Genomic DNA, 22,662 nt, shown 5'->3' with positions numbered 1-22,662 from the left:
TAAAATAATTAATTATTGTTTTCAAAATCTTGAAAAGTTAGGTTGGGTTGTTTGGAAAAGATATAACACACATTTTTTCCGCTTCTTCGTAATACTACCGATTCATATTACATAATATAAATCCGTGGTAATACATGATATTTTTAATAATGCACGTTATTTTTCTCTTCTCACAATCCATAAACATTGATCGGTTTATTTAAAGTTACATAAATTACCATTTTAATAAGCGTAACTGATTAATTATATCATGGTATTTATAAAAGTCCCGGTTGAATGAACAACCGTTGGCGTGCCAATCTGTTTTGACACTTGCCGCCTGACCAATCCAGTTATTAAAAAGGAAGTGTACAATACAAATTGTGTAAATATTATGTAATACAGGGGTAATAAAGTTATATCTATAACACCCTGCTGTTTCAATTTAAATTACTGATTTGAAAAAGCCGCCTAATGATACCTTAAACAAACGACATGTGTGTGCCTTTTTGATCATTGAATTATTAGTCCCGCACATTTTCGTAGATCTGTTAAAAAAATAAATTCACGTTTTCAGTACTTACCGCCTTAAAGTCATCCAAAATCAATATGTTTTGGGTCACATAACCATGAAATCGCATCTATTAAAGCCTAAAAGTATGATAGACTGTAGACATCGTTATTGCGTTCTGCCCTACGCAGAATGCGCATGCGCGAAATGCAACATTTCGTTGCTATGGAAAATCGTATTGTAAAAAGGTCTATAGCATTACACTTAAAAAGCGCGTCAATGAAAAACTGATAAAACCCGTCTTTTCATTGCATATGTGATGAATAGAACATAATATTCGTGTAATAGAACATTGAAATAGAAAACAAAGACAAATTTATCTTCGATTCATTGCTTGTCCGTCTGTGAATCAATAATTAGCTTTGTTGCACCAAATTTGTGTAGCTCTAGTTATCAAAAATGCATAAAAAGTGATTACATGTACATTTTTTCTTGTTCTTGACTAGTAGTCTATACTATTTTGAGAGAAACTGCAGATAGTCCACGCTCATATTTAATATCATCGCATCGCGGCGGTTGAATTTCATCATCTTCATTTTGAGACACCAGTTCATTTAAGTAAACTCGAGCTTTCATCTCATCTTTTGCGAATGCGTCTTCCATTGGTTTAAAAATTCCAGTGGTTTTCAAACGTGGTTTTGAAGCATCAAACATGGTAATGTCTGGAAGACTGGGTCCCGAAATATCTTCTGTTCTGTTCCTGTTATTTATTTCTGTATTAATTCTGTAACAAAAACCAAACAATTAAAATGATTCTTACATGTTGAACTCCTTTGTCAATTCTTAATTAAGTAATATGTATACCTCACAGAAAAAAGGTTAGAGCAATTGAAAGCATATTATTGCACAGGGAATAATTTGTACAGACCACTTGTAAATTATAATTTTGTTATACACGTAAACACATATATTACAAACTGGATTCATGTGCATTTGTGGAAACGCGTAGTGTAAACATGTCGGCTATCTTAGGTGAATTTTAGACACTGTTCAGGTAGTCTAATACGAAATTGCTTATCATTTGATTTCTAATTCAGTATCTAAGTGCGTACTTTTTGAACATGCACAAGATTATTTTGTCGAAGATTTGACACTGAAAATGAATATCTTAAACCATGGACTAACTGTTAAAGTTATATCGAAGATTTATGAAATATGCACAAAGGAAAACAATAGTTTCTAAAGAAGTCATCGGTTTATATACAAAATAAATGGTTTCCTTGGATGTCAGTGCCTGCTAAGAAATTCAATGGTAGATTCACTCGTTTCTATGAAAAGTTAATGTTTTGTATGCAAGTCACTAGTTGCTATTGAAATTTACAGTTTGCTTTGAAAAAATCAATGGCTGCTATAAATTCACTGGTTGCTATGGAAGTCAGTGGTTGCTATGAAAAGTCAAAGGTTGCTATGGAAGTCTATGGTTGCTTTGAAAAATCAGTGGTTGCTAGTCACTGGTAGGTATGGAAAGTCACTCGTTGCTATGGAAGTCACTGGTTGCTATTGAAAGTTAGTGGTTGCTATGAAAGCTAGTCAATGGTTGCTATGGAAAGACAATGGTTGCCATGGAAAGACAATGATTGATATAGATATTCAATTGTTGTTATTGAAAGTCAATTGTTGCTATGGAAAGTCAATACTTGCTATATCAAGTCACTGGCTGCTATGGAACTCAGTGGTTGCTATGGAAAGTCACAGGTAGCTATGGAAAGTCACTGCTTGCTATAGAAGTCATTGGTTGTTAATGAAAATTAGTTTTTTATGGAAGTATCTGGTTGTTATTGAAAGTTAGTGGTAGCTATGGAAAGTCAGTGATTGCTATGGAAGTCATTGGTTGCTATGGAAAGGAAAAACTTTTGCTATAGAAGTCAAAGTCTACTAGTTAATGTTTTATGTCTATAACTAAACTATATAGCTCTTGTTTTTGCGACGGACGCGCCCTCAGGCGCGTTCAGAGCTAAGTCATCTACACATGGGATTTTGTTGGCTACACTCGCGCAATGTGTCCTAAACCGATTAACAGCCCAAGAAATAGTACATGAATTTGATCCTTCAAAACTCCCATACTTTGTCTGGATATCTTAATGTCTTTCATATTTAGCCTTTTCAATTTCAAATTAAGTTATCAAAGTTAAAATATGAACGTATATTATTGTATTTAAAGCGAGTATATTTCTAGCAATATTATTTAACGCTGCAACATGTGCGCTGGCCAATGACGCATTATTTCCATGCTACAAAATTTATGAAAGAATGCCTTATTGCATTTAATTCATTAAGCTATAAAAGACAATCATATACTTTAAAGGACAAAACATTTTCAATCTGTTTTTATTTTCTAACATTATATAAAAATTGGAAAACTGGCTTTTTAAAGAAATAAATCTTTACTTACATCAACAACTTTACGATTACGTTTGCTGTGCTTTGATAATAAATAAATAAATAAATAAAGTTTGGCCTATTATGTCGGGCGATAAAAACCCAACCATATACATTCACATGATACTGCTTAACAATCAATTTTGATTATGACTAGCTGGCGCGTTGTCAGGGAACTGTTAATGAAAGACATTAAGTATATGCAAATCTAAAAAGATAAAAGAATAAAACTTCTACAAGACTATTTTTTTTAAAAAAACATAGCGTGCAAATTAGAATTTGTAGAATGGGTCAAGTCTCTCAGTAAACATGTTTAAACTGGAGCTGGACTGAAGAGAAAGGGGAAGGCTATTCCACAAAACATGGTCAACAAAATCAGCAAGGAAGGGCGACTTTCAATGAACGCACTCCTCCCACCACACAACCAAGAAACAAGGACCAGCGACCAGGAGCACAGGAGGTCTAAAAACAAAAACAGGACAGGACACTTGGCAGAGCACAAATAGGATAATCACTTAATAATACATAAAAGGAAGTGATAGTAACCAACATAATCAAATACAATTGATTGATTAAAAAGCCCACAAAGTAAAAGGACACAGGCGAAGGGGACTTTAAGTACAGGGAAGGGGAGGCACAAAATAAAAGAATAAAACTAGGGGCAAAAGGGAAGATGCATCGATGTGAAAACAACAAGGGACACAAGTAAAAGTGTCACCAAACAGTATGGAACAACAAAGATATACATCTGAGGAACCGAAAGGCTGCCGCCTTGGAACGGTCAGCAGCATAAATACTGCTGGGGAGTTTAAACCGGTTAATGGTGCACCAAACCTTACTCTTAGTCCCACCAAGATCCTATTTACGAAACAGTGTAAATAGAACGAATCCCCGCAAAGTGAAATTCTAACAGTTGTTATGGTTACAAAAGGTGAAGTAAGTAAAACTTAGAAATGATCATGTAGAATATATGAGTATAACAGAAAACCCAATGACCATAGCAAAAGTATTAATTGTTTTAAATGAAGACAGATCATCAAGAAAATCACCTGCAAGGGCCCAAGGAATCAAGGCAGAAAACAAACATTAAGGCAATTCAGTCCCAAAGGGCTTTAAGAACTGTCCATCATGGAGTATCCCATTAGGTTCGTCAGATGTAATCAAAAGAAGAAAGCGAAGCGTCTAATTGCAAAAGGTTTAAAGCGTGCGGTATGTATATTAAATTAGTAGGGTCATAACCTCTTTAAATAAAATGTTTAATAATTTTAGTGAAGACAACAGAAAAGGTGTTTTGCTTCTTGGGTTGATTTAGGTTGAATATTATGGAGGGTATAAGGAAAATTTACAAGGTTTGTTGATTTTGTTATTCAGAGTATTAGAAAATTATCAGGGTTAAACTCAATGAACCAGTTATTTATCCCATAATTCTCATGCATGTAGGTCATCTTGAAGAGTTTGGGCATCGTTGTTTGAAAGACAACAGTATCGTGCGCAAAAAGCCTTACCTTACTTTTAACACTCTCAGGTAGACCATTTATATAGGAGACTTAATACCAAGCCCTGGGGGACACCTGAAAGTTACAGATATTGATGGTCCATCTTATCAAGTGCCTTACTGAAACAAGACTATGACATTAGTTTGTTGACCTCATTCAAGATTGTCATAAATTCATGGGAGAAGCTTACTAATTTGGACTCACAACTTCGTTTTGACCTGATAGGGGATAAGTATGTTGTGTTTATCATAAAAAAACATTGTATTGGACACTTAGATGTGTTCCATCAATTTGGACGCTATGATGTGATGGAGATAGGTCCATAAATGATGGGTTTGCATTTTGGATCTTTTCCTAAACTAGTGCAATTTATGCATGCTTCCAGTTATCTTTTTAAGAGATCTGAAAGATGTGGGTCAGTATAGTGGTAATCTCTTGATGGAGCACTTTTAGTACACGTGGAGTCAGGAACAGATGCTTCCTTTAAGTTAAGACCTTTTAAAAGTTCCTTCACACCATCTTTCGATGAAGTTACTTTTGGCAAAGGTGGTTGGAACAAGCTTCTGTTTGCATGGCTGGGATACGCTAAAGGGCTGAGGTCTAGAGAAAACATAATCAAACTTGGAGTTAAAGATATTTGCTGTTGCAAATGGTTATAAGAATAACATAATGTTTGATATTTTAAACTTATTGGAATTATCCCTAAGTTTACTTCAGGACTTAAAAGGGACATAATTTTAGTATAATCTAATTCAATATTTTAAACTTAAGTTCTATAACACAGTAAAGTTTGAATGTACACATTTACATATACCTTTTTACGGCTATCTAAATCTCTAGTTACATGCAATTGATTCCTCTTTACTTTTACAGTATGTCCATCTTTTTCATGTCTTTTCCTCCTTCCATATTTATTCGCCGCCTCGGAACATTTTTCCATTTTGGTAAAGGTTATAGAACCTGTGCGACGACATATCGGAGGTACATAACCATTCCATTTCCTTAATGAGATTGTATTGTCTTTGAAGAGATTTTCGCCGTCCTTTAACCTTAAACACGCATTAAAAGAGAAATATTCAGAGAACAAACAGTCCTTAAAGACAATACATGCTGGATTTTCTTATCTTATTCGTGGAACTTCAGAAATACAGAACAAGAAACACGAAACCACAGGCAGTGGAATAAGTGCAAAATCGGCTAATTGTCCTTTAAAAGCAATACAGAAAACAGAATCCGATGAGATCTTTCGGCACGGTAAAAATGAAAATTTACAGATTCGGTTTGTTTTAACATGCTGTGCAAAGACGACAACGAGAAATGTAAACTACCGTTAAGCAGAGTATTTCTTTTTAATATAATTAAAACGGTGGAATTTGAAATTTTTAAACAGCCACAAATGTGTACATTTAGTGCTAATCATGGAACGTTCGATGTGACATGTTCGAACCGATGTATGCTCACTAAATAGAAGAAAGCGCTTAGGCCTATCGTGAAAAAGAAAACAATGTTACGAACAAGATTAAATGGAATTTTAAGAGGGCATTTGAAGTCATGAAACATCTTGTGTAATAGACACGTACAATTTTCATTTAACTGCTTTTGTTTCATCCCCGACTTGATAGTTGTGATTAAGAATAAGAGATAAATACACGGCAGAGTAGGGTCAGAAGGTGATAATCGGCCCGCAAAATGAATAATGGCCCCGAGGGCTTCAGCCTGAGGGCATTATTCATTTCAGGGCCGATTATCACCTTCCGGCCCTACTCTGCCGTCTATTAATGTCTTTAACACACTTGGTAGATCTAATAGTAGCATTTAATAAAAAAAAAACCAAATACTTTGAAGTTCTTTCGTTGAAATTCTTGTCTACATTTCTACTGTTCTGTACACAGATGTTTACTGTTTGTGTGTTCAAAGCAGTAGAATCTAGAAGCAAGTTTTTATTTTCATTTTTTTTTTCGGAATTAATTTGTCTTATTATTTCTTCAAATTTCAATTGTAACAAAAATGTGTTGTTCGAAATACGCTTTTAACAGCACTCGTAATAAAATAAGCGATTCGTGCTATTACAGTTAACTGTTTGATGACGTAAAATATGACATCATTATTTCAGTTTATGCACGTGCACATGTTCTGCGGGCTGATAACTAGTTCTCGGCCCGGGGCCGCAAACTCATAATAGGTCACGTGACACTCACAATCAGTTGAAATCATAGGCAATTTTGTTACTATATATAGTAACAAGTGTATTAATATTTGTTCTTAGACGATGATTCATTTAGAATGAAATGCTTCTGCAAACTAACAATAAAAAGAACAGTTCATTTGTAGCAAATTGAAATAACAGTTAGCTAAAATATTTAAAACTGCAAAAATAGAAACTCTCACCATAGCCTTTTATAAGTATAAAAACGACTTTTTAGACACCCGGGTTCAGTGCTGAGTGTAAAAGGTAAGACGTAGATATAACATCCCATACAATACGTAAAAATAACTTATTATAATGAACGAGAAATGCACATCCTAACTAAACCACATCAGTAAATGTACAAGCAGACGATGATGAAAATATATTTGTAACAACATAACTTTTAATTAGTCTAAGGCAACAGAACTTGTTATTATTACGTACACACATTTTTGAATACGTTATAGCACAAAAAGTATTCAATTCTGCTACCACCAGGCCCCGATATATGTACTACTTTTTCACAGATAGTAAAAATTTGAGACATACAATTCTCAGTACTGGATACTTCAGAACTTGTCAAATGTGGCGTCATCAACACATAAAATGACAGCTTATTTTTCCCTTGTTATGAAAGATACAACGTCGTAAATAATTTATTGTTTATCTTGTGAATTCCCTACTTACATTAATAAATTAGCGGATAAGTAGTTTACATGTATAAATGTCGTTTACGAACGCCCATCTCATGTAACCCCAGTTATCATTTATAATAATTGCATGTATAAAGTGATAAATATCGTGATAAGCCTCAGATTCTTTGGACAAGTACTTAGCTTACATGACCGAGGTATCAACATTTAGAAACCTTATTACACTATTAAAGTATCAAATTAAACTGCCCGTTTGTACACATTATCCGATGGATGGTTGTGGTTTTTAGAAATATCACCAACGCATGTAAAGCGCCATAACCACAAAGGGAAAGAATTTAGATTTCATTCTCACCACGGACCGATAATAAGACCGAATAGCTCAGTAGTAAATTGCGGAGCCAATACGCAAAAGGTAAGTGATTCGGGACCACCTTGTCCCATATTTTTTACCCACAATGCGACGCCTTTCTACTTGTGTCCACTTTAAAATGATTGTCTATCCATACATATGCAGCAGTGATAACGACACTGACATGGCTAGTGAAAACAAACTGCTATGACATGATTGGTATGAGTTTCTAAATATGTTATATGCCAAAATAAATACATGAATAATAAGTTTTAAGACATGGTAAACAAGATATAAAGAGCTAAAATATTATCACTTGGCTATTTTTGGCAATATTACCAACTACGCAATAAATATCTGAAGTATCTTTACTAGCATACATTAAATATGTACACTTGCAAAAGAATAAAACGTTATTGAATTATTGATTGTTAGGGTTTCTTAAGATAATACGTTCACCCACCGGATCATGTAACTATGCAAAAAAGGTAGGTTTAAATTTTCGGTCAATATTATAGGGTAGACTGGTGATACGATAGTATATATATGTACATGTATATGTTGTTGAAGGTTGATGTTACCGGTTTTGTTTAAATTTAAAGACTGCGGTCATTTTGATTTTTTAGTTCAAATTTCTTTTCTTTCATTGTAAAGACACCGTAAACCTTACCTCCAACTTTCAGAAAATCTATGGTCATCATTATTTTCAACAACGTCTTTGTTGGGACCCTGTTCTCTTAAGAGAAAATCATTAGAATCGTTCTTGTCATACTGTCCACAAAGTCCATCTGTGCGTCCTTCATCCTTCGATGATAGATATATATCCACATTCATATTGCGACCGTTTGCCCATCCATCCAATAGATGGATTGAAATTTTAGAACCAATTGGAGTGTATATCTACAAATATTTTAGTGGTTTTTAAAGGTATTAATGTTTTAGATATATGTATTACCATGACAATGTTTAAAAAATGTAAATGATTTCTTTTTTTTTTACTTTAAAAAAACACGATAAAACTCAGTAAGTAAACTATAATAATGTGAGGCACTGCTCACAAGCTAACATAAATAAAACATGTGATATATACAATAAAACTTCACGTATGATGCTTTAGCATGTTTATCAGTTTTAACAATGTTCTATATTTACCTCATATTTACTGTCACTTATTCTTACAACTTCAATAATTCCACCATTGCCGCATTGAATGAATTTAACTTCGAACGGTTGCCCGTTACAACGATTTATCATAAATGCGTCTGCGCCGGCTCGAACAATGATAGCACAAGCACACACAGGTCCAGAATTACCAAAACAATACCCTGCCCTTTCAAGAACCTATTATTTCATAGTAAACATGATTTTCATTCATGTGATATTTATTGATAGGAGCATTTCCAAATAGAAAGTGTAAATTTAAAATTGTAAACAATTTAACAATGACAGTTCAATACAGTTAACGTTACTCAATGCTTAATTTTAAATACTTGAATAATAAATTAATAAAAACACTGATTTTGAAATACATGTACATACTAGAATCTCATCTTTAGCGGAATACATGTTTCTGTAAAGAATAAAGTCACCCTCTCTCTGTTGCTCGTACGGTCTGGAACATAACGAAAATATTTAAAATAAGAAGTTTTAAGAGCAATTCCTTTTTTTGATACAACATATTTTACAAAATAACATTAAGATACAAATAAAGCTGGACAAAAATACTCTTAAAATTTGATAAACGTTTAATAACTTTTGTTTAAATTATCAATATTCCACTTACAAAGGATAATTGAATATAAAATTATATGTATATAATTATACTTCAATAATACTAAAATTGCACGAAAAATCAGCACGCCGCAGCTGAGACTCAAACTGCATATATATATTTATTGATAAATTATATCTCGTATATTTATTTCTGTTTAGACGTAAAAGCACTGTACCCAAGTGAGCCATGAGCAGAGGCACGAGATGCGGTTGCACGTGCATTAAATCAACGTGCCAATCCTAGCATACCCACAGAAGATGTTATTTATATGATGGTCACTGTCCTTGAAATCCTATTTCATTTGATGGAAGGAAATTCACACAGACAGAAGGAACAGGGATTGGTTCAGGATTAGGGATGAATTACGCATCTACTTATCTTGGATCATGGGAATCACAGCTGATGGAAATATCAGATAAACTTCCGCTTGAGTATTTCCGGTATGTTGATGATGTTTGGGACCTTTGAACTCACGGTATCGAGTCTTTAAAAACATTCCACGATCTTGGGAATAACCTTCATCCCAGAATAAAATTACATTTAAGATATTCTACTGAAAAACTTGAGTTTCTCGACGTAATGACGAAGATTCAGAATGGCATTATAATAACAGACCTTTACACTAAACAAACAGATAAACACCTGTACAAGATCCCGACAAAAAATTAATACCATATGGACTTCCCTCCGAATATGTACTAATGAATCGACTTACAAACAACATATGGAGAACATTACATCTCAGTGGCAAAAACGAGGCTATGAAGATTGACATATTGAAACAGAATTAAATAAAGTAGATAGTAAGAAAAGGAGAGACTTATTAGAATATAATGAAGATAAAGAAAACCCTGAAAGAGTGACATTGTTACTGATATTTTCCCGAGCGCTCCCGAATATAGCACAAATAGTACGAAAATACCGACCTGAATTACACGTCTCAAACAGAATGCAGGAAATATTCCCGAATCCTCCAATTACAGCATTTAGAAGAGATAATAACCTACATGACATTTTCGTTCAAAAGAAACACAATAAACTATTTTTTCAACAGTCGAATTCCTGCGCTCCTTGAAGATCCAAAAAAAGTGTGCGATTTGTCAATACGTCATTGAAGCAGACACATTTATTGGTGTGACCGGGCCTCGAACAAGGTACGAAATCAGATCACGTGAAAATCTACGAATGTGGTGTATGCAGTTCAATGTAAGCGTTGCGAATGTTATATTTATGTTTGATAAACAGGGGATACGTTGTACCAAAGACACCTTCTAAATTTATCCAGAATACGAACCAAGTAAAACGATCCGTTGGCGGCGCATTTTTACACGAACGACCACATAGTTAATGATTTTTCAATAATGGGGCTGGAAAAGCTATACGGGAATGACCAATACCGAAAAAAAATAGAAAATTTGTGTAAAAATAAATTAAGAACCTATTGACCATATCGAGTTTATACCAGTTAATAACGCGGCAGACGGCAAACAACACCACGGCGGGCGCCCTTCATTGACGTTTCGTCACTTCCATTGTTAATTTTATTTATATACAAGTCTGTTCATTGAGAAATTTGCTTATATGGTTAAAAAACTTGTCAAAAGTATATAATTATTATTGAATGTACCTGCCGTTTCCGGTGAGCATATGTGAATCTACATGGGAGTAACAAATTTTGTTTTTACTGTATTCCAAGTTGGTAACTGTAACCTGTAAACATTTAATAGAATAAGATGTCTTCATTTGAATGATTTTTTCCTCACATGATATAACTTGCTTAATTATCAATAACAAAGTTGCTAGTAACGTGTGTTCTTTGCAGCAAGCATCCAGATTCATTGTAAGATTTTGTTTTTAATAGTAAATATGTGTAAAGAGAAAAAAGATAATAATTATAACATTGAAAACGGTGCTTACATTCAACGTTTATTGCCAAAAAGGGTATGCAAACATAACACTTTCTGTGTTAGTAACGCAGTAGAAATATGATGACCAGACACTTATGGCACATAACGTGTAAGGTTATACGTGAATCTTGATATTAAACTTTATACAATTTACTCAAGTTTGATTTTTCTTGAATAGTTTGGCTTATCAAGAGGCATGTAGCTTCAATATAAGATAATAATTTTTGGGGAATATGTTCCGATAACCGTTTGACCATTTTGATTTAGTCAAAAAATATTTCTCATTCTCATCAACATTTACATTTAAATCACACCAACAATTAGGGCTTTTTCGTTTTGTGTTTCCATTATGTAAGTTTAAATGCATCAAAAAGTACCTTGGCATCGCAAGTGTCTCCAGAAGACTTTGCATTTGTACCGCTGTGTGTTATAAAAAGATCATACGTATCCTTATCGTCATATGTTCTGTCAACTGTTTCAAGCTTAAACGCAAACCTTGTCATACCATCCCAAATTTCATCTTGTTTCAGTGTCTGTTTTATAAAGATAATTGAGCCGTGTCACGACAAAACCAACATAGTGCGTTTGCGACCAGCATGGATCCAGTCCATCCTGTGCATCGGTACTGTCTGATCAGGATCCATTCTGTTCGCTATCAGTTTTTCAACTTGTAATAGAGTTGGTAAGCGAGCAGGATGGATCCTGATCAGACTGCGCGAAAGCGTAGGCTGGTCTGGATCCATGCTGGTCGCAAACCCATTATGTTGGTTTTGTCGTGACGCAGCTCATATGATTTTTGCACAATTCTTTTTTTAAATGATACATGTATGCATCGGTTTCTTCCAATTAAGCTTGAATAATCTTGTGTTAAAGCAAATGCCAAGTTTGAAATATAACTGAAATAAATGAACAAACTTTAGCTAGATGATAAAGTGTTTGTTTCATGATCAATATTTTAAAGTAGTTTAAGATACACAAACATGAAAAATAAATGTTTTTCTTTCGATGAATATTGTTTCATGACAGAAAGAAAGATTTCTTTAAAGAAGGTAATTAATTATCGCATAGCATAATTAGCAATTAAGGTAACAAATATGAACCATAAGTGATGTCATGTGATGTCAACATATGTGCTTTATAAAGAAATCGGATCGTTGGACATTGTGTACGTATATATTTCAACATTAACATTACTAGTACTGTGCTACAAGCGATTGTCAAATTGAATATGGAAATACGTCAATATCAGTTACAATCGACACAATATATATAAGTTACAATCAAACATGTGGCAGTAGTTCAGTAACTCAGCTCAAGAATTGTTAAAGCTATGCAATCTATGTATAGTGCAATATGTTCGATATAAAAATCAATGCATCTTATATTGGGGTCAAACAAGGAGACCCAAGTTGTAGTCTTATGTTTTTATACTTGATATCGTCGGAAATTTAAACACAGACATCGAAGGAATATTTACTCTAGACGAGCTAAAACTGTTCATTTTATTGTTTGCTGATGATTCGGTACTTTTTGCAAACACTCAAAATGCACTTCAAGATTTACTAAACACACTAGAAGCATATTGTGATACTTGGGGCCTAAAAATAAACACCGACAAAACAAAAATAATGATTTTCGAAAGGGGCTGTCATACACAACATAATTTTATTTTATTTGAACAACAATTAGAGGTTGTTAAATCCTTCAAATACCTAGGGACATACCTATTTAAAATGGTTCTTGGTACAGAAAGCAAAGCAGAAAGCACAGAACGCATCATATGCTTTACATAACTTGATCATTATTTTCAACCAAGTAGAATTAACCAATAAAGATAAATGTAATCTGTTCTATAGCCTAGTTGGATCAGTCCTAAATTATATTGCACCAATATGGGGAAATCACGAATCAAAAGCTATTAAGTTGATACATTGTAAATTTTTACGTAAGGTGCAAAAAAATCTAAAAATTCCAGAAGGGCTATATGGTGAGTTTGGAAGAGTACCTATGAAAATATGTAGAAAAGTATTAATGATTAAATACTTGATCAAATTATTGACATCTTCCAATGTATTAATAAGAAAGGTTTATTATATGTTGTCAAATGATGCTAATCAAAATATTACATATAACAACATGTATTGGGCTTATCAGATAAAACATTTTCTAGAGGAAATAGAATTAGCTGACATATGGATTAATCAAAATAATATAGTCATCCCTTATTATTTCATCAAACAGAGAATCCTCGGTACACTAATATCAACAACTCTAACGGGTTATCTTCATATTGTCTATTTAAACATACTTTTAATTTTAAAAATATCTAGAATGTATAAATGAAAGAAAATAGCAAATGGCATTTTCTAATTTTAGATTGTCTTCTCATCAACTAGCTATCGAAACTTGAAGATACACAAATGTCGATCGACAACTTCGAATTTGCCAAGAATGGAATATGCTCATGATTGAAATGAGCATCATTTTTTTATTAGTATGCCCGAAATATAGAGAACTAAGAACCAAATACTTTAAACCATATTATTGTAGATGACCATCAATCTAAAGGTTCATAACCCTTCCATCATGCGAATCCTCAAAAAGTATTACCAATGTTGCTAAATTTATATATTCTGCCGTTCAACTACGAAATACAAATTACAAAAATGTACCTTGACGATTACTAAGTATTTTATACCATCATACTATAATTAAAATGATCAAAGAGACGCAAATTTTTATAGTAAGATAACCATTGAAACCTCTAGTCACAGTTGCAGATAACTTGTATTTTTTTTTTTTTTTTTTTTTTTTTTTTTATTATTATTAAATTGACTGAATGTACATTTTATCAATATACTTAACCTTTTCTTTGAATTGACCACGTTCTTCTGTTAAAAAATTCATGTCTGCATTGCTTGCATTGTAAATGGCTAATGTCATGCTTTGTTATGTTATGTTATGTTATGATATGTTATGTTATGTTATGTTATGTTATTGTTATGTTATGTTATGTTATGTTATGTTATGTTATGTTATGTTATGTTATGTTATGTTATGTTATGAAATTCAAATGGTTTCTACCGCTATTAAGGCGGGTGTTTAAAAACTTCGTTTATCTGGTTAAATATTTAATTTTCATATTCCAAGTATACACGAGTTATACAGTCATTTCATATTATAATCAAAATTCGGCTGATATTTGTATACTCAACATCACTGTTTCGCGTCATCAGTTTTTTCACGATAATGACATATTTCCATGTGACCAGTGTTAAAATCGGTGAAAATTGAGATACACCCAGACAACAATATTTGAAATATGTAAATACTTACGTTAAAAAGACCATTTTCCTCATTTCTACAAAACGTCACAATAGTCCGTTAAAATGTAAGCATAAGTCTGAAACAATCATCATTTACTAAATGTTCTTCTTTGTTAAAAAAAGGGAAATAATTTTGAGTTTGTTTGTTTTCCTTCTTGTTTAAAACCATTAGGTATCGTGAACTAAGAGGATCATAGTATATATTCAAACATATTTATATATATACGAACCTTGAAAACGTAATAAGGTGTATCCGGAGAATTAGCATTGGTTGCAAAAACACCATTTGAACATATATTCTGCTCGAGGTTTTTATCAACCACAGAGACTGTATCCTCACATGTTGGAGAAGAAGTATCATTGTAAGCACATCCTACCGGAACAGTTTGTTCCACAGTTATAATTTCATTGCCTGACTTACTTAATGAAACATCGGGATCTATTATCTGCAAGTAAAGTTATATTTTCTTATAACCAAATAAATTCATTTAACTTGTAAAACCATAAAAGATTATATTTCAATTTTATTCAATACAACCTCATGTGATTTATCGACACAGTGATAGGAAGGAATTCGGTGTAACCTTGATTGGTAAACTCACAAACAATTTGAATTTAGAATAAATTTACTTCATTTTGGCTGCAATAAGTAGCTCACTTTGATAAAAATAAATAAAAAGTTAAAATTACAAAATGTATTGCATTATAAAGATAAGAATACCATAAATCCAGCGAAAAAATCGTCGCTTGTTGTTTCAATAGGATCAGACCGATTCTTTGAATGTACGGAAACAGCGCACTTTACCTTCAAACATAAACAAATACATTCTAAACTTTCGACATTATTTACTACATGTACGTTTTGAACAGTGTATGTAAGCAGTCACAGATGGATGAATATCTTTATTTGCTTTTGGGTTATTTATCAGACGGCACTTCCTTATTAAATAAGTTTAAGCCAAACTCTTCTTTTTGGTGAATCAGAAGAAACTACCTTATAATTAAGCTTGTTTACGCCAAGTTCTTCTTCTTTTATAGCAAGAACACTTGCGTGCCTTGAAGGTCCCTTTTCTGTCACATAATGTCCATTTAGGTACCTAAGTTGTATTAATAAACATAATTTACATGTAGTTCATTTGAAAACATAAAAACGTAAAATTTCTTTGAAATACAATGTTGTTGTCATTTATGCGCTTGTGTGGGTGTGTGTGTGTGCTTGTGCGTGCGTGTTGATTTTTGGTACGCGTGCCAATGTTTGTGTGCATGTGTGTGCGTGCGTGCGTGCGTGCGTGTGTGCACGCGCGTATGTGCTATATTAATACATAAAAATAAAAAAAAAACCTTAATCAGTGATAATGTATACAAATAAAGAAAACATTATTTCTTAAAATATAAAGCTTGTAGCTTGTAAAGGTGAAAAAATGAAGATTAAAATTACCATTTCACAATGTACATGAGGTTTTCTAACATCTTGAATGAACATTTGAACTGCAGAAAAGGGTCATATTGTTTATAGATTTTCAGTCCATCATCAGCATATTTCACCGTGTGTCGAATCTCTGGTATAACCTTTACAACATCTATCTGAACTAAATGTAGTAATGAAAGACAGATTTTAACAACAAAACAACCGAAAGCTGTAAAATAGTATGCATTTTTTAATTATAACAGATAAGTAATAATTAACAGTTTTTCAAACCAAACTGTTCGATATGTTTCAAAAGGGTGTTTTCTTATTCTTACAACAACACTTGCAAAATTAAAAGTGTAATGGGGTCTGTCTGACAAATCATGTTAAATGCCGGCAGTTAAATGTTCTTTATTATAAAGGCATGGACTATAAGAATACAGTTATCATAGATTAAAGGGACTACATTATGTTTGTGTTATATTACATGACCGGAATTAAATCATTTTTTAAAATAAATATACCATTTGATGTAGGTCTATACCACTAACTTGTGCGTAAAATTTCAGATAATTTGGTCCCTCCTTTTTTCAGAATAGCTATAATAATAATTGCGAACAATGACTCAAAATTGAAAAGCAAGCAGCACATTTCACTCATATTGGGCTACTTTTTGATCTATTCAATTTCAAATTCAAAACAAATAAAGAGAAAAAATAACAGATTTAAATTAATTGGAAATGTAAAATAAGTAAGTACATAATAAATAAAGCTTACCGAGACATTTATATCCTTCGTAAGAAAGTTTTAGTGTCAAATCCAATTGTATTTTGCCATGGCATGATCTAACATAGACATGCCGATCACAAATATACGAAGGTCTCCATACCGCCGATTCATGAAAATAATATTCACTTTTTGAAACTTCACAAACTCTTTGTCCCTCTGCTACGTCACCAATGTCCAAATATTGTTCATCTTATAAAGAAAAATAATATTTTGTTAGTTATATTCACAGAATAAGTGCATTGTACATTTTATATCATCACAAATTGTTGACGGGATATATGAGAGAATATAGCCTGAATGAGAAGAAGATACGTATAGATGAGCTAGCCAATTGTTATTTACTATGGATGGCGCTTGTTTCCAAAATTCCAAACGTGTTAAATGTTCCTTTTGAAAACTACTTTTGAAAATTTGAACGTGTATATGCCTAGCATTTTTACTGTATCCGTGTACTGCAAGTAATATGCCCCTTAATCCATCTTTTAATCGAAGAACTACGCTTGCAAATAACAAGTTTACAAATAGATTTACACAACTGACCGAACATGAACAAAATAACAAATTTACATGTTCGTATCTCCTATTGCAATACGCACACTTAAAGCCTGAGACAAGATAAAAGTATATTCATTTGAAATGTAGACCATAGAATTTCCAGTTGTTGCAAAGCTACACTATAACAGGTTTACAGACGTTCCGCCCTATATGATCGAGTATCAAGGTAGAAAACCCGGCGCTTTTCTCCTATAAACCATGAAACAATAGTGTTTATATATAAGTATATAAATGTTTGTGTGTTGTGTAAATATTTGTGTTTTGTTTGTTTGTTTGTTTGTTTGTTTCCGTTCAGGAAAAGCATGGTTCCTACTTGTGTATGAGTATAAATAGTTCGTTTTGATTGTTTGTTCTGAAAAATATGTTTCCTTCTTGAGCATGTTAATTTTTAGATGTACAACTATTGTTTTTTCCAGTTACTGTTGAGTTTTTCGTTTAAAAAGAAGTAGGACAGTCGGACAAGAACAGGTTTGTTTTTCATTTATTTATTTTTTATTTACATGTATTTAATCTTTTTTTTTGGCAACTTCAACAACATATAACAGTTTAGTACATGATGCATATAGTAGTCTCATTCGCCTCCCTTACATCACAAAGTCGTCATATATATTGAATACCATTTAAAAAAGTAAACAACAACATATATTTAGACACATACAGTGAATAACTGGATTCATACAACCGCACACAGTATAAACCATATAATGATAAAAATAACTTTATCAGAATCTAAAAGCGGATAAATAGTATTTAGGGTTAAGTGTTTTAAACGTGAAACCAACGTTATAGCATTAATCATTGACATCAAATTTTATTAGTGCGTGTTTATGTGTAATTACAAACAAAGACCATTTTCTCAATAACAATGTATTGTAATTATTGGTTTAAACAAACAACTTTGTTACCTTGACTATATAATCCAATCCCGTCATCACCGTAACATACTGCAGAGATGACGTTTATATCTTTTATCAAAGGTATTATGTAGTTTTGACCATCATACATACTGTTATACCAACCAATTTCAGTTTCAGAAAAATTGACTTTAACAAGTTTTGCGCTACTGTTAAGATGTTCTGCTGGCAAATCTAGTCCTGGTGTTGAACAATCTGAAAGTTTATAATTGACAATGAAATACAATTAGATAAACACGTTAAATTGAATTAAATGAACATGTGCTTACAATCATATCGAATTTTAAAATAAAAGAATCAACAAAACAATCTTGATGGTCTGTTGCTCCTTTTATGCGTATACATGTTTATTATTTCTATTGTAAATGTCTCTTTTTTTTTCTTTTTTTTTTTGCTTCGTTGAAAAATATGTTGTAAGATTATGAAATCACAATTAGAAATCACAAGACTGATTACTAAAAACAAAAGAGCAATGGGCACTGTTAACCTCTATGTCCTAACATGAGTTGCTTACGCCCGTCTAGCTCAGTAGGGAAACATTGGATAAGGAATGAATGAATCGTTGGTTCGATCCTCGGTGGAGGAGTTATTTCTCCGTGAGACTTGATATTGGACATTATGTACAATGGTCCTTTTTTCTATCGCTTACTCGAAGTCATGTTGCGGTTCTGATCAGAATATCCGTCCCGAGAGGACTCGCCGATTTAGCGATAAAGAGGCCTGCCAAGATGAAAAATTTCCGTCATTGGTAAAAACATGTAATCCATTAAAGCCGGTTACGTGAAAAAATGACCAACAATGAGTTAAAATGGGCATAGAAACCAGTAAATAACACAAAACAAACTATCACCTGAGTGAAACCAGTTCACAGAAAATATCAAAGTTTTGAGAGCAAACTTTATGTTTTTATGTTTTACTGTAAACAACTAGTTTGCATTGTACAGTGTGCGTGTCATATTCTGGAAGAGTACATATATGGGCTCCGATCTCACTAGGTGCTTACAGTACAACATTCAAACATAAAGTGAAATTAAGTCATAAACTTACAGACAAAAGCAAATGGCCATTGTTTATCCACTGCCGCTGCAATGTACCTATCGCTTCTTCGAAAGCTATGGCCAGTGTGGTATATAAAGAAATATTTCATACTTAAACATAAACATAAACCGACAAAAATGTACACTGACGTTAACATTTTGAGATTTGAGACAGAGCTCATAATGAATGTTTTATAACCTTCAGGATCATTCATGTAGTTTGTGTTTTTACAAAACGCAATAGTTCTCAGAAGATGAGAAAGCCGGTTTAAACTTTTTTGTATTTATAGCTCTTGTCACCATCTTGCTCAACAAACTCTGCCTATTTTGTAGACGACCACATAAGGATAATTCCAATGGATTTCATCTACCCTGAGGTTGAACAAATGTTTTAACAAATTTAAGTTTTATTCTCTTATTAACTAAATCGTCTTTTCAAGGCATTTTAACAGTTGCCTTAAGAAGCAGACGACCGAATGCCGATCACAAAACCATGCTAAGTTTTCCATTTATAACATTGGTTAGGCTTTTGCAGACTTTGACAACTTTGTTGAACTGAATAAAGAGAATATTCATGTAATACTTACTGCTGAAATATATTTTATCTGCAAACAAAGAAACATAAACATTAATAATTGACAGTATGAAACTGTTCTCAAAGTTATTATTGGTCATAATTACTGTCATATTTTAAGCGGTCCAAATGAATGTAGCAGCAAATATCTTAATCGTTAAGCAAAACAATGGTGTTATGAATTAAATTATTCATCATGGCGCTAAATCATTGACATTTGTTTTCACCTAAAATTATTGTATGTGAAGTATAAAGGCTTTTACAAGGTAATGCTATATACCGGATTTCTGGGCATTGTGATTTATGAAAATAAAACCTTATATAATTTGTCTCTACATGCCAAAGCAGTGGTCTGTTTGGCGAGCAAATACTTTTTAAATTTTGTAATCCTTAAAATGATGCATACACGATTCTCAATTATTGGCATTTAAGCTTTAGATAGAAAATTGAAAGATTTTTATACTTTTTGTCTATCTAAAGTTTCTATGACACAATTTGAGCATAACACTGGTACTATTACATTACTTTTTAGATCAAATAGCAGAAGATTTTTCGTTACAGATTATGTGGATGTGAAAATGTAAAACGACAGAAAGCTGAAGACGGATGTAATGCAATAGTAAAAATGCAACCTTTTTATTGAACTACATACTAGTATTAAATACATTTTGTATGGGTGTACGTAAACAAAATACAATGTTAATATACTTTTAACTGCATTGTTTGTATAAACCGAGTCTGCAGTTTAAGATATGTATTCAAAACATAACGGATTGTGGTCTATATTAAAACATATATTTTAATAATGTTATTTATTGCTTAAAATTAATTGAATGTTGATTGAAATTTATTTTTGTATATTTTCTCCACGTACCAAAGCAGATATAAACACGTCCTATGTAATCAAGTGACCATATTTTGTTGTCTGAAAATCTGTACATCAAATCCCCATCACAATACAAAACATCTACAGTTGTGTTGCTTGCACATACTTCGTCTTGGGACATAATGCAAGCTTGTAGCACAGTTAAATTGTTTTTGAATTCAATTATATCCTTATGTTCATCTAAAATACAAAGATATATAAATGTCTTTATAATGATACAATATATATGAACTTTTTGCCTATATTTATATAAAATCGGTATAACTAGGGATGTTAATATATATATTTCACTGATTTTAACATCTCTAGTTATACCGATTTTATATAAATATAAGCAAAAAGTTCAATATGAAACCCTGCTTTACGCATGTGAACACGATTAAAAAAATGTGTTTTACTTTAAATGAATATGCATATTAGCTCTATATTAGACATTTTACGACGCTTGTGCTGGTAAATGTATTACATGTATAAGCAAATACCTGTTAGGACTAGAAAGTAGTGGTTTTTAAATATATTTTTGCATTGAGGGCCAATATTATCCTTCCAGGCAACACGCATATATCCGTCCCAAAATGTTGTGTTGTACCATACATAATCATGAAAAGGATACAAATCTTCATAAGTTGAACCGCTGTATATATGATGGTATTGTAAAGTTGTTTCGCAAATCGTACCTGCAATGACCATCATAAAGTTGGTTTATTCACACCATGTAATGTATATGTAACATTTTACGTTCATGCGTTAAATCACAAAAGTAAATTAAGCCTTGTTTACTAACATTTTTAATCATTTGATGCGTGTCAGGATTTGTTGTTAGTTCAAAAGTTTTAATTAATATGTATTCGAGTGAAACATTTGACTATTTTTTAAAGTAGAAAATATTTACGTGAAGGATGTACACATGGGTCATCATAATCATATATATATATCATATTTATTAAGCGGTAACAGTAGTTACTTTTATCCCTTGCTATGTTTGTATATACTGTTAATTTACTATAGGCCGATACGAGGGAGATACTCTGACTGTTAATTTCACTTTACTATTTATCACTTATTGTAACAGTTACATAGGTAACTTCCTCAAAGTGAAATTTCCCAAGGTGAAAATCTGAAAAATAAAAGCCCGTAGAAACAGTTACGCCAATGAAATAATTGTTCGTGAAGAGGAATTTTCATATTTTCCCTTTATAATCAACATTTGACACTTTAAAACTATGAACCGTTATGGGTTTGTGTATTGCGTGATACTGCCTTTGTCCTAAAAATATTGTTCCTGCGGATCTTCTTTTCGAGGAGCGTCCTGAAAATTGGCATGAAAAAGTGGCTATATTTCAGATAAGATTCCGTTGATTTTATTCCAATAGATACAGCCTATTTTTGTACAAATTTCGTCATATTTGACCATCAAAGCCCGTTTTTAAACATGACGTCGTTGCGTATCCTTGACAACCTGTATCACAACGCCATAGGTGGACAAGATATCTAAGATAGATATATTTTACAGAATTCGATGAAAACTCCTTTTTCCTTTAAGCTGATATAAAATTTATCGTTAAGGCCGAAAATTGTTTGTAATATGGAAAGAAAATTGTTAATTGTAAGTAAAATTTGAAATGTATTCTTGACACATTTTTCGGCTTTAAACCGGCTTATAAAAAAACCTGAAATACATTTTTGATTTTTTTCTTTAAATGTCCTTTAAAATGATTACTTGATTTAAACATATTTTATTGCCAAAATAAGACATAATTATACATGCATGTATACAGTTACAATACAATGACATGAACGCCTGACGTCATTTTCTGTTTTATGCGTCTGTTTACAAGTATCTATGAAGTTATAAGTCATGCTTAAAAACAAGA

General features: G+C 32.4%; 1 protein-coding gene across 3 annotated transcripts; it reads right to left on the bottom strand.

Annotated features, from left to right (window-relative positions):
- Nucleotides 1–568: 568 nt before the first annotated feature.
- LOC132752641 (uncharacterized) lies at nt 569–22,078 on the bottom strand. Of its 3 annotated transcripts, none has more exons than XM_060742991.1 (16): nt 21,271–22,076; nt 20,777–20,968; nt 19,916–19,933; nt 18,283–18,486; nt 16,811–17,011; nt 16,064–16,214; nt 15,620–15,722; nt 15,347–15,430; nt 14,856–15,071; nt 11,677–11,832; nt 11,020–11,102; nt 9,158–9,230; nt 8,771–8,959; nt 8,289–8,518; nt 5,240–5,474; nt 569–1,274 (listed from the first exon to the last, which is right to left on the bottom strand). In XM_060742991.1, the coding sequence occupies exons 1-16, from the start codon at nt 21,479–21,481 to the stop codon at nt 1,269–1,271; spliced, it is 2,352 nt and encodes a 783-aa protein (XP_060598974.1). In that variant the 5' UTR covers nt 21,482–22,076; the 3' UTR covers nt 569–1,268. The 3 variants fall into 3 exon arrangements, with proteins under 3 accessions (XP_060598974.1, XP_060598972.1, XP_060598971.1); XM_060742989.1 differs by having other exon boundaries at nt 569–1,263; XM_060742988.1 differs by lacking the exon at nt 569–1,274 and having other exon boundaries at nt 3,788–5,474; nt 21,271–22,078.
- Nucleotides 22,079–22,662: the final 584 nt, after the last annotated feature.

The sequence above is a fragment of the Ruditapes philippinarum genome, unplaced genomic scaffold (genome assembly GCF_026571515.1).
Source record: "Ruditapes philippinarum isolate M1 unplaced genomic scaffold, ASM2657151v2 ctg4062_1_1_1_1, whole genome shotgun sequence".
Lineage (NCBI taxonomy): Eukaryota > Metazoa > Mollusca > Bivalvia > Venerida > Veneridae > Ruditapes > Ruditapes philippinarum.
Note: the sequence above shows the minus strand (reverse complement) of the source record. Positions and strands in the feature narration are given on the sequence as shown.